At 44.6% G+C, this 13,294-nt stretch overlaps 1 protein-coding gene across 1 annotated transcript; it reads left to right on the top strand.

Moving 5' to 3' along the window:
- Positions 1–2,191: 2,191 nt before the first annotated feature.
- CLDN11 (claudin 11) lies at positions 2,192–12,407 on the top strand. Its single transcript, XM_065672637.1, has 3 exons — positions 2,192–2,625; positions 5,365–5,529; positions 11,235–12,407. Exons 1-3 carry the CDS (start codon positions 2,400–2,402, stop codon positions 11,465–11,467), a joined length of 624 nt encoding a protein of 207 aa, XP_065528709.1. The 5' UTR covers positions 2,192–2,399; the 3' UTR covers positions 11,468–12,407.
- Positions 12,408–13,294: the final 887 nt, after the last annotated feature.

Genomic DNA, 13,294 nt, shown 5'->3' with positions numbered 1-13,294 from the left:
TTTATTGATCTTGTGAATCCTTGTTCACTTGTAGCATGCTTCTATTCACTTCAGTATCAGTGGTATTTATAACACTGACAAAATAGTAAACGTGTCCTGTCTCTAGCCGTGTTAATGAAATATTTCAGACTGGGCACCAGGTCAAGTACTGTTGAGTTATTCTAGCTACTAACGTGTAAAATTTACTTCTTGCCTGTTGAGCTGCTGCACAGTCTGGCAAATAACATTTGTGAAGGAAAACATGTTAAAAACATGTTAAACGTGTTCAAAGCTTTTGTGGTTAATAAAACCATAACGGTAGGGGAGTGAATTATGGTAGGATGTGCCCACGGCCTGCACATTAATATCTCTCAGTATTTACAAAAGTCTTTTTTTGTGCATTAGGGTATGCTATCACCATGCAAAATGCTTCTAATTTCAGGTTTGGAATGAAATGGGGTATCAAGATGCTGCAAAATTTTTTGGTATTTTGAATAAACCCAAAATGCTTTGAAGTACGTTTGCACTAAGAATTAGTGTGATTTCAGAGAATATGCATGGGTTTTAACTTCAAGGGACTGTGTGGAAACAATCCTGTTAAACAGCAGAGGTTGGGATGGCTCATCCCAAAGTGGTGAAGTATTCTTATTTAAAGATAGGTGGATAAAATTCTAGACTTGAAAAAATGTGAGCTATATCAGCAAAGGAGAGAGGCAGGAATGTGTCTGTTTGTGTGTATTGTCCTTACAATATACTAGTATATCTTCTGAAGAACAAGTAACAAGTAAGAGGGAATATTGTTTGGGGAAAGATTCAATCGATCTAGAATCAAACCCTTGACAACATGAAAATGGTGGTTGAACATAAGGAACAGCAGGCTTCACCTGAAGTGGGTGCAGCGGAAGAATAAGCTTCGTAGACAGATGAAATCTCATTGGGAAAATCAATGAAAGGCCAGCTGGCAGCAAGGCCTCACAAAAATACCATAAGCCAGGTAAGGAGTAGCCCACAATATAAACCAAAACCAACAAATTTCTATTTGTTACAAAAGCTACTCTCCGAAGGTAATTTTCAGCTATTTTTGTTGTAACTCCAGTGTTCAGATAAAGCTTTGACGAAACAAAACTGTGGCCTCATGTCTTTGAATTTTGAATGTAAGGGATATGTGATGGAGCTCAGGATGATCTTGATGATGTTTTTCACTTTATTTGCCAAAGAGCGGGATAGAACACTGTTGGATGAAGAGCAAGATAGTTTTCTTTCCCAGCGCTTGGAGTAGAGTAAAAAACAACAAAAATAGTAATATTTTGGTGTGTTGCTTCCGATATTTCTTTTTCACCGGCAGCTCTAGGAATGAATCAAATTCATTGTTCTCTCGTTTTCTTGCCCAGTTCTGCCCTTCTGTGCAGTGGGAACAGCTCTCCACTAGTGGTCTCTCCAGGCATGTTTCATCTGCATAGATCCAAGGTTCCTTTCGCGGAGTCAGAAGCACTGGAGGACAACAGTGACTAGGGATGTGTTGGCACACACTATATATGTGTCTGTGAAAGTACAAAGTAAAATACCCTGCCTGCCTATTTCTCCTGATGCAGAGCGGGCTGTGAAGTTTCTCTTCTTTTGAGATTTTGAAGTAGCTGTTTCCCGTTCTGTCGACTAGAATTCACACCTATAATGAATCCAAGTAAAAAGCGTCTCGTTCTAATTTTAGCATTCAGAAGTGGAAATAGGTGCTGTTAAACACATATTTGAGAGTCCGTGAGTGTTAATTAATACTTCTAAAACCCCAGGCAGAAGCAGGGAGTACAGCGATGGGTCTCATGTTTTTGCAGTTACTGAAAACATCAGGAAAAACTCAAGACTGATTTTATCCTTTTACTGCAGCCGTGCTGATGGCTTTGATGAGATTATCACTTCCACCTTTTGAGTAACTTTGTCCACTGTATTTCTTGCCCTATATTTTTCCATGAAGAGGTACCAGTGTGATCATTTGTCTTCAACTCAAAAATGCTGCCTTATTTTTTCTCCCTCAGTGCTGTATTTTGAATAGTCAGGCTGTTTGCATTTGAATAAAGCAGCCTGGTTTGTTTTTCAAGCATAGGTGGGTGTAATTCTGCATCTCCTCCTCTCCACACCCTCCTTCCCCTCTGACTCTGTTGATTAACTGGCAGAAATTGGGGCTCCCCGCTCGCTCCTCCCATGTGTTATATGGTTGGAGGCAGCTCTAACCCCTCCCAGGGACAGAGCTGGGCAGAGGCAGTGAGTGCCTGCAGCAGATCAGAGACCTTGTCCTACCAGACCCCCATCCCTCCAGCTCGCAGCAAGTCCCAGCAGACCGGATCCACAGCAGGACGCTTGCCAGCCGGCTTTGCTGAACCCCTGCAGGTGCCCTCCTGTCCAGCTTGCCCCAGCAAGGGATCGACATGGTGGCCACCTGCCTGCACCTGGCCGGATTTGTCTGCAGTTTCATAGGGTGGATCGGGGTGGTTGTGGCAACGGCCACCAATGACTGGGTGGTGACTTGTGGCTACACCATTACCACCTGCAGGAAAATGGATGAGCTGGGGTCCAAGGGGCTGTGGGCAGACTGTGTCATGGCGACAGGTCTCTATCACTGCAAGCCCCTTGTGGACATCCTCATATTGCCAGGTATGTGTGCCCAACCTCTCCTCCTCTCCCGGAGGTGAGGAGCAAAGCTTTACTCTGAGCAGTGCAGGTCCTGCTGCTGGAGGAATTGATGGCAAAGCTCCTTCGACTTCAGCAGCGCAGGAGATGGTTTATGAAATATACTAAGGAATGTGAAAAATAGCTTTTAATACGATTTCCTTATATTAATACTTAGTTTTAATTGTACCAGGTATCATGAGTTATCTGTGGCTGTTAAGGTCCAGCTAAAGTTTAATTGGTGCTCTTAGGCGCTTGCCCTTTCGCATCTTGTAGCTATAGATTGCATTGCAAAACGTATATAGTATATTGAGGTTTAATGGAGTGTTTCAGGGTTTTGCTTTTAGATGATGATGAACTATTACAAATGTGAAGGTTCTATTCCTTAGAGTGATTTTGAGGATAATGAATCTTTCAGCATCTATTATTAATGCTGCTATGGCTTTTAATCTTTTGGAACATCGTCATTAGTCTTGATGGTCTTGTGCTTCCCACATGTTCTAAAGCAAGACAGAACTTTTCCATGGCAAACAGAAGTAACTCTTCAGCTTTTCTTGATCTTTTCTAATTATATAGTAATTTCCATTTAATTTACTGCAAAGCAAAAATTAAGCAAGGTGTTTAATCAGTATTAATGCATCTTTTGAGCTAATTAAGCATGCCAAAGTCTTGTCCCTATAAGCTTAGTTAGTGATCTCACCTGTTGCAATCAGGTTAACTCTGCAGTGCTTCTTCATTCTGATGTTTTAGATTGCACCTTCTCTAGCATGTCAGAGATGCCTCTTCCAAAGCTGACAGGGTAGAAATAACCGTTCCTTGTTGTCTTCTTTCATATTTCCTTGTTTATTTGTTTAAACTGCTGTGAAAACAATTTCACAAGAGCTTAGAAAGATTAGTCCCAAATTTCTCTCTGTTACAGAGCCCACTCTGGGTCCTACAGTGCTTAGCAATATTGAATGTCTCGGTTGCTCCTATTCTCCCTTTCTGTGTGTGTATACTTTTATTGCAGTAGGTTTGCCTTCCTTGTTGCTACTGTTGCTCAGTATGATCCAGCAGAGAAGAAAGAGAAAAAGCTTGCCCTGAAGAAACAGTTGAATGAAATTTAATGAATAAGTAAACAGGTCTTTCAGCAGCAGAAACAAATCTCTCCAGCAGAAACAAATCACAAGACAAATGCTTGTGCTTCTAACCTATTTGATACCCACAGCTTTCCATGAAAGGGAGATTTATCCTGGTGTGCCTGATAGCTGAAATGTATTTAGTCTTTCACTGCCTGAGTCAAGCTTTTAAAATGGATGTTTGTATTCTCTTCTAATGGGGGTTGATTGCACAGGAACCATACTGGGCACAGCCACCTCCTTCATTTGAGGTCCCATTTTTTTGCCCCGAACTCCTCGGGTAACTTGTTTTGTTAAGTTTCCTCTTGCAAATTCAAGCAAATATTCAATATACACAGAGTCTGTATTTCCAGGAACAGTAAAATCCTCACTCCTAGTGCCTTACCTGTATGTCAGTGGGACTTGCTTGAGGCCCCTCTTCACTGGTATTGTCTGAGGCATCACAAAACGCCATGTTTGCATGTGGCAGCTTCATTTTGTTAGCGAGAAGAGAAACAGAGCCAGCATACTTTCTTCGCTGTGACTGTCCTGAGAGCTGGTGGAGGCTCACCAGGCACTGGAATGAATCTGGCACTCACTCTTTTTCTTTTGAATGCAAGTAATGACCTGTTCTTATTTATTTATATATAAAAGTGATATATTATCTATAAATTATATATATATAAAAATAAAATTTTGTATATACATTTATATAAAAAAAAAACATTTTTTAAATGAGACATTATTATACATAGACCCTCACCGAGTGATAGAAACATCATGACCCTGTGCATCATGGCCACAGCCCCTGTGTCTTGTAGCTCCTTGCTGCCTTGTGACAGGCTGCTACTGCTGCTCAGGCACAGACAGGAGAGAGGCAGTAACTGATGGAATGCCAAGGGATCCTGTGATTCCCAGAGGAATAACGTGGCCCTTGGTTATGGCAACCCAAGCAGCTCTGCAAAGTGCAGTCATTTCTTCTCTCTAAGGAAGAGCTGTGCCAGTGATTGGCTCGAGCCACGGGTCTCCTCTGAAACCCCCACTGCCAGGCTGGACTCCTGAGGTGCAGCACTGGGACATGGCGAGTGTCCCTCCTCCTCCCAGGTCAGCAGTCCTCAACTTCTCAGGGCAGCTACTGGTGGTATCTCATGGACCTGATTGTTTCTGTGATTCGTTTGTAACTATTCAGCTCTCCTCTGGATGACTGTGGTCCTCCTCTGCTCACAGAAAGCTGCTCTTGAAGTCTAAATTCTTGTTATTTAATCAAAGCTCTCTCCATGAAAAGATACAGGAAATCTCCATCTTAGCTGCTTCTCCTGCTTCCCCTTCGTATATATTCCAGCTCCGTGATTTCTCAGTGTCTTGCTGGGAGAGCTTCTGTTTTTCAGGCAGTGCTATTTGTTCATTGGAAAATTTTGATCCTGCACATCCTGTGTTCATGCACTACCCACTGCACTGCAGTGTCACTGCCTGCGTCTAGAGAAGACTTAATGTTTACACAAAGGATTGAACCTGTCCCCCACACTCTGTGCAAGTCTTGGGAGCTAACCAAATGGGAGCCTTTCTCCAGAGGTTTCCTTCTCTTGTGCCAAATAATCGATATCCTCTTTCCTTGCTTTGCCAACAGGGTACGTCCAAGCCTGTCGAGCACTGATGATCGCTGCCTCCGTCCTGGGTCTTCCTGCTATCTTCTTGCTGATAACAGTCTTGCCCTGCATCCGGATGGGCCATGAGCCTGGAGCTGCCAAGTACCGGCGGTCCCAGCTGGGAGGGATCCTCATCATCCTCTTGGGTAAGGTGCCTCTGCGTGTGCGGAGGCTTCCTCTGCAGTCTTCCTCTGCCCCAGGAGGGCACAGTGGAAGCTGGCTGAGCCTGTTCACCTAAAAGGATGGCTGTCAAGGCTGGGCTGATCCTGGAGCTCTCCAGCATCACTGCAATCTGTAGTGTCAACAAAAGACATGAACAGGAATGGGAGGACAAAGACAGGGAGAGAAGCAGGGGAGGGCTGTGAACCCCTACTGTGTATTGTCTTGTGGAGTCCTCAGGCACGGCCACAGGCATTGGTTTTGCTGGTTTGCTGTGGAAGCCATGTTATGTTCGGAAAGGGTCTAAACTTCCAAGCTGCCTACAGGGAATGGATAACCTCTGAATTCCCCGGGCATCACAGATGCAGCCAGGTCAAAGTGGAAACAGCAGAGGAGGGAGCAAGGAGGTGGCACGGACCTGGGAAGAGGGATGACATGTCCGCTGTGCCTCCCAACCCCCCTCTGGCCAGCCTTACTCTTGGCCTCCAAGTTCCCCTGGGAATTTCTTCCCGTCAATAATGCTTGTGGAGGAGCTTGTTTTGAGCAGCACAGACTGTGGAGCTCATTGTCCCCAGTGCAACACCTGCATGTTCTTGAAGCCTCGTCATCTCAGCAACAGGCTGCGGTGCCTTGTTTTTACCCGTCTGTGTGGCAGAGGAGGAGGGGTGAGGGAAAGTGGCCTCTTTGTGTGGCTCTGCTGGTCGCTGGCGGCCAGCACTGACATCATGCCCATCTTCTTTCTTCTTCTTCTCCTTATTTTTCTTCAAGTGGGCGCTGGATATAGCTGCGTGCTCAGAGGGGCTGTCCTCTGGATGCTCCTTCCTTGCAAGCAGTCCCTTGTCTGGCATCTTGGTGAGAAACAGGACGAGTCAGTACACCCAAAATCTAAGGGACTGAGACCAAGGGGCCCTTTCAATGCCAGTGGGGTATAAGGGCACCTTGCCACAACTGGAAGTCCTAAAAGCAGCTTTATTAGGCCTGATGTCCTGACCATGAACAGCCATGTTAAAGAGCTGTTGGAATGTGACTATCCCTGTCCCAGAGCCTTAAGTCATGTATCTGGGCTTGGCAAAGTGAAGAAAAAGTGGGGTTTTTTCTGTCTGTGATTGAAATTGTAGTGCTGGAGGAGTCTGCTCTGCTACTGGGTAGATTCTGTGAGGAAAGGAAGTGTGTACTTACAGAGACATTGGCAGATGAATGCTCTTTGGGTTGGATTTGGACTTCTTACTGATTTTTGCCCCTGTGAGTTTTAAAGCGTCTAGAGGTGATTTGCTCATGTTCCTGATGTCCTGAGAGATCTGGGCTGGGAACAGCAGCCTGCTCACAATGTCTTAGTCACAATCTCAGTAATGCTTTTCTGTCAGTCCACAAATGAAGAATAAATAAGCTCCTTTAGCTCTTAAGGGCTTTATTTTGGGGGTGGGGTGGGGGTGGGGACGGTGTTCTTGTGTGTGTGTAGGTTTGGGGTTTTTTCTGGTTTTATTTTCCTTTTTTCTTAAAAAACCCAAACCAACCCACATGTGTTTTTACAACCCCCAGTTTTTTCCAGGCTGATCAAGACAGCCGCTTTGAAGAATAATGTACAGAGCTTGGGGCTTTGACATTATTTAAGCTGATTAATGATCTGTTATTTGCAAAATGAGGTGCTACTGTTCCAGAGCATCTAACAAGCATGAATCAGGCTTCAAAAGACAAAATACTGACTTAAAATTCATTATATTCTTGAAGTAATATGCCCTGGGTTACTCTTATTTACCCTCTGGCCGCTGAACTCTCATTCGTGGTTTTCCCCAACCGCATGGGCTCCAGCCTTTTCCTCTCAGTGGAGACCAACTCCCAGAGCTCTGGTTAAATGAAAACAAACCCCAAAACACTAACTAACACAGCAGAAACAGGGGGAGGAGATGTGATCAGGGGAGCTGGCCCCATGGCCACCTTAACTGATTGCTTAGGGGAGGGGTGGTAGTTTATCGTTGGAATGTATGAAAAAGGAAAACAGGGGTTGAAACACAGCAGGGAACCCAAAAAAAAGAAAAAAAAAAAAGAAAAAAAAATAGAAAGAAAAAGAAAAGGAAAAAAGTTGAAAACTTGCCAGGAAAACAATGGTCTCAGATATTCCATTGATTTTTCTCTCCACTGATAACAGCAGGCTGCAGAGAGCAACCTGCGTGCAGACCCTCCTATCCTGCCTGCTGATGTATTTATGTCTTTGCTTGATCGTATCTGTCCGAGAGAACTGATCTATTGCCGAAAACAACCATGAGCAGAGGTTTGCTCTGAGCCGGTATGAAAACATTTCATACACTAGTGTTGATGGAAAAACCCTGGCCCATCCTGTGTTGTTGATACTAATCTGGGAGGACCCCTTGCTGGTAACCAAGCAGGCACTTTCCTAATGGAGGTGAAGGACTCGAGACACTGGAAAACACAGATTAAAAATATGTTAGTTATTGGGAATTACTGCTGCAAAACAACCGGATTAGCTATCGTAAACTAAATAAAGGATATTTATAAGGTTTTCTGGACACTGCATGAGATTTCCTTGTAAAACCATAAAGATAAAAAAAATGCCTTGAACATAAGGAAAAAGTCACAGATATCTATTATTTCAACCAAATGCTTTGAAAGAGAAATCAGTGTGACTTTGAGTCAGCAACTCAGAATAATTAAATGTAGCTGTGAAAGAATAGTATTTGTCTGCAGAAAGCCTTCTACTCACTGTTGAGGAATTTGGCAGGGCCTCACTGTCCACTGAGTTAGAGTAATCCTGCTCTATCTCCCCCACCTCCCCAAGCACTTTCTGTGCTTTTGTGTGTGTGTGTGTGCTTCCTTCTGATTCAAATATGCCTGTAATGTAGAACATTAAGAGTTTCAGATCAATGGATTGAGCTACCGCAAGTCCGTTGTCAAAATGACTTAGAAATGCTGGAAGCCTGAGATGTATCCCTGTGGATTCACAGTGATCTGATGGAGCAAGGTTAACCATACCGTGTGTTACTGAAATGAATTTCGCAGGTAGAAGCAGTGGCTTTTACAGGATTGCCTTCTCTAGCTGCATAAAGTAGGCAAGCTTTACAGTATGTGTGTGCCCTAAACCATGCCTGGTTTTCCAACTAACCTTCTCTGTCTAATAGAAAATATTCCTTCTGCTTGCAGACCTTCTCTTACTCTTCTGCTAGACTATACTGACTACAGCAGCTCTACTACCTGATGACATTCTTAGTTAGAGAGAGGCAAAGGGTGTCTCGGCATTAGCACAAAAGAGAAAGGGTAATAATCTCTATTCTAACACCTTTTCCGTGTAGGCAGCTGTTTTAGAACTTGAAACTTGCCCTAAAATGCCTTTTCTAATCCCTTTGGGTTTCCTGGTGAATCAACCTTTTTTCAGCCTTCCCCGGTGATACAGGTAGACCAAAATTCGAGTTCACCAAGAACTACTGCAATTGCAGACTGTCCTCACATCTTCTCGGACAATTTACAGCCCAATCTAATCTATGCAAAGCGATGAAATCTGGTCCTGCTTTAGGGCATTCCTCTTGCTGAGCAGTGGGATCACTGGTGACTGACGGCAGCTGGTAGCCTCCAAAGACAGAGGTCAAACTAACCCATGCAAAGTCCGTGGCTTGTGTTTCACAGCTTTCTAGTGTTGTCAGCATTAAAATAAGGTGGTTTTACATGTAGCTGAGCCACAGGCATAAGAGATGCCATTGTGTTAGTATCCCTGAGAGCTCCTTGCACTCCAGTGTGTTTTCTTCGGTCCTGCGTTGTGGGGGAGAGCCTGGATAGATAAGGCTCTTACAGTCTGTGGATGTAAATATAAATATATATGTATTTACTGCTGACAGAAAAAGAAAAGATGATTGTGTTTTTCTGGGCAACAAAGAAGCTCTTTTCCCGGAGCCCATGAGAATGCTTTGTGGCTTCCCAACTGATACATTTTTGTTTAAATTGTTTGATGCTCGTGAGCAGTTTGCAGAACTGATCCACACACAGGGGAAATGCTGCTGTCTCCTCCCTGCCTTCTCCAACAATGCCTTCCAAAGCTGCGGGGCCCTTACTTTGAGGAGGTCCCAAATTATTGCTGGCTTTATTAGCATCCTTCAAATGTTCTTCTCTTTTCCATAGGAAAATATTTTCTCTCACAATAACCGCAGCTATTGGGGATGGGTTTTCTGCTCTACTGGCCAGCAGCTCTGGTTTGTTCTCTGCTTTAACTAAACAATTTTTAGTTTTAATCTCATCCCTTTTTTTTCCTCTCTTGCAACCTTAACTTTCTGACACTGCCTCCAGATACCTTTTAACGCGGTCGGTGGAAATCTGTGATGCTGCCACAGTCCTGTTATTGTTTTGCTCTGATTCTCTGATAGCCACAAGGATGGAGTCCTGCACAGCTTGTCCCAGAGGCGAGTAAATATTGACAGATTAATTCTTCTCGGATGTACAGGCCATAAAGGAGTATTGTTTTAGGACCTGCTTCTGTGAGGTGATTAACACCATCAACTCCTATTGCCCTCAGTACATGTGGGGACTTTGCAGGATAGAGGTAGGGCCCGTGATGAGGGTAACGAGTGTGACCTTGTGCAGCACAAAGCAGGGCATGTGTTTTCTCCCTGCTTGGAGCAAACTGTGTGTGTGCCACACACTGAAACACTGCTGTTCCTAGCCTGGCTGCCTGCAAAGTGCTGAATTTGAACCTGCTTTTACTGTCCTAAGGCTTTCTCCTTCACATGTCAGCTGCCTAGCGGTCCTCACAGCACCACCGTGGCAGCCTTCCTGCTTTTCATGGAAAAAAAACTGTGGGATTTCAAGCAGAATTTGAAGTCTGCAGTCACCTTTTGACCTGCTGTTGACTGCAGGTAGAACACCATTTTCCCTTCAGGTCCCATTTCTATTCAATTCAATAGGGTTCTGGATAGCCTTGCTGGGTTTGTCACAGTTACTTGGTATAGAGAAATTTTCCATAGGGAAGTGGAGTCTGCTTTCCAGAGTTGTAAGACATTTCTTTCTCCATACAAAACGCCCAACAATGCTTGATGCTTATTTTGTCCCTGCCCATTTTCTACTTGTATTTTATAAACCCTGCTCTGCCCAGCTAAGTTCTGGGATATTTTGTTTACATTTATACAACTATCCGGTAGAGCAACTGCAGTGATGCTGATTGACACGGGCTGAGGACATAGTATGTGAATTCATGCAGAAACAGTGATTTAAACCAGTTGACTCTGAGCCACTGATTTTACTCACTGATGCATACAACTTTTGTGATCTTGCTTCGTATCTAATCTATTCCTAATTCTGCAGCTCTTCAGAGCATCGTTTTCAGGGATGACTTTCATTCTTCCCTTTAAAGATACTTGTAGGGAGCAAATCTGTTTCCCTTGTAATAAATATATCAGATTGTGTCAAGCAGCAGTTACTTTCACTTCTTGTTTGTTGGTGTGTGAGAGATGACTGTTCTCTCTTGATCTATCCCCTCTCTGACCAGACTCCTACCCTGCCTCCTGCTCAGGGATCTTTCGGACCAAGTCCTGATGCTGATGCTCCAGAGTCCCACCATGGGACTGGAAGGGAGGAGGGATGGGCTTCCTCTCCCTCCCCTGTCCTGCAGAGCCTTCCTTACCTGTTGGCGTGCTTTCTGTCCCCATGGTGGGGTTACATCGTGGCATTACCTTTCCTTTCCCTCTCTCCCCAGCCATGTGTGGTGTTGTTGCGACGATCTGGTTTCCCGTGTGTGCCCACCGTGAGACCACCATTATGAGCTTCGGCTACTCCCTGTACACGGGCTGGATCGGCTCTGCTCTCTGCCTCTTTGGTGGCTGCGTCATCGTCTGCTGCTCGGGAGATGCCCAGACGTTCGGTGAAAACCGCTTCTACTACGCCTCGGGATCCAGCTCCCCTACCCATGCAAAGAGCGCACACGTGTAAGCATCCTGGGGATGTCCCATGGCTGCTGTCGGATGCTTTGGCTGATGGGTTGGTGTGCCCTGGGTCTGCTTCTACTGACACGCGCCGCTGTCAGGCTCCCAGGGGAAGATTTAGAAAAGCAGCACAAATGTCTGGTAGTTTGAAGCATTATTCTCCCCATCTGTTCCCCCCTTCTCTAGAAAGAAAGCTGCAGCCAGCCCTACCTCTTGGTCCTCCCCATTTTGTCCTGACCTCCTGCCCCATCTTCTTGCAGCCAGGAAGACTCCGATGCTTTGGGGTTGTCTTGGGGGTGTTAGGGCTTTTATTTTATTTTCCAGCTCCCCTGATAACAGGAGAGTTCAAAGCAATAAAACAGAAATGAGAGAGACACTTTCCCACTGTTAGAAGGACTCTGGGAGTTTCTCCCACCATGTCAGTATTTGCTTTCCCCTGTTCAAGGTCACTGCTTTGGCACGGTTTGGCTGAGAGGGAGGAAGGCTGTACTCTCCAACAGCGAAAATGTTTCTCTTTTGGAACAAGAGTAGGGGGATTTTTCTGCCTTTCTCTGTAAATACTTTTGTATGAGTTTGGTCATTTTAGTAACAGTTTTTCCCCTCACCCCCACGGTCATCAGTATGAAGGAAACAGAACCCAATGGTCCTAATTACACGGTAGATAACAGTGCCTTTCTATATAGTTTTAAATGACTCTGGGGGCTCTAATCCCCGTACTCTGGTTTGGTTTTTCCTTTTTTTTCCTTTGTACAGATCAGTTACTAAAAATGTATTTTTACATTCTTTTTGCTTTCTTCCTCTAAATTTGTGTTCTGTCTTGCACCATTAAAGTAGCACGTTTTAACACACATTATAATGTACCTGTTACAATACAATTCTGGTGAATACTGATGATGCCTTTGTACTTTCGGTGAAACACTGTACAATAAATAACAGAGTACCTGCAATCACTGGCTTCTTTTTTTTCCTTCCTTCCTGTGTGTTTCCATAGTTAGCTTTTCCATGGCAATGGTTTCCCAATGATTTTGAATATATATATTATATATATATTTAATAGCAGTTCAGGTGACAGATTCTGCTTTGCTGTGGAATTAAGTTGGCCTTTTGGTTTGTTCTTTTTTTGCTGTTAAGTATTTAAAATATGATTAATCTTCCTGCATGGTACTGACTGCTGCCTTACCCCTTCATTCTTTCAATGTTCCCAGTAGCAGCTTACAGCAGCGGTACTGACTTGCAGTACTCTTCATATCGGGGAGACCTAGAAACCCGCTCGGGTGGTGGAGATGTACCCCCAGCCCTGCTTGGGCATGCTGAAGAGGAGAAGTCATGTTGCTGGGAGTGCTTTCAACAAAAATAAGAGTCTGATCCAGGGTCATCGCTCGGATTAAAACCGTGTAAGGTCAAGATCTAACCCTGCCTTTACCAGAGGCTGTAGCAATTTAATTACATTGATACAAAATCCCATCTGTTGCAGGAGATGTTAACTCAGTTCAAATAAATTGTGTACGCCAGGCTTCAGGAGAAGGACAAGAGGGGTAGCTGCTCTTCAGGTGAAGACAAGGGGGATGTGTGTAGGAGGAGAGAGGACTGAGCGAGCAGAGGAGTGACGGAGTTTGGGGTGACGGAGAAGAATTTGAGAACAGTGCTGCTAGTCAAGCCTTGGGGGAAGGTCTGCTTCAGTTGGAGAATCCAAACTGGGCAACACATCCATGGGCAAGGGTACCATAGCTCCCACCTGTCTCCTTCTCCATGTGGGAAGCTGAGGCCGGAGCATTTAAAAGGAGTCAAAAGGAGGATGGCTGTGTTCCTCAATGGCCCTTTGCCTGCACGGACA

This window comes from Lathamus discolor, chromosome 3, assembly GCF_037157495.1.
Source record: "Lathamus discolor isolate bLatDis1 chromosome 3, bLatDis1.hap1, whole genome shotgun sequence".
In the NCBI taxonomy this organism is placed as follows: Eukaryota; Metazoa; Chordata; class Aves; order Psittaciformes; family Psittacidae; genus Lathamus; species Lathamus discolor.
This window is presented reverse-complemented; position numbering and strand designations above follow the sequence as displayed.

Bases quoted from the DNA above. Each gene is read 5' to 3' on its own strand.
- CLDN11 (XM_065672637.1), top strand. From the start codon at position 2,400: ATGGTGGCCACCTGCCTGCACCTGGCCGGATTTGTCTGCAGTTTCATA. The intron at 2,626-5,364 runs GTATGTGTGCCC...CTTTGCCAACAG, and splicing joins GGACATCCTCATATTGCCAG to GGTACGTCCAAGCCTGTCGA. The intron at 5,530-11,234 runs GTAAGGTGCCTC...CTCTCTCCCCAG, and splicing joins GATCCTCATCATCCTCTTGG to CCATGTGTGGTGTTGTTGCG.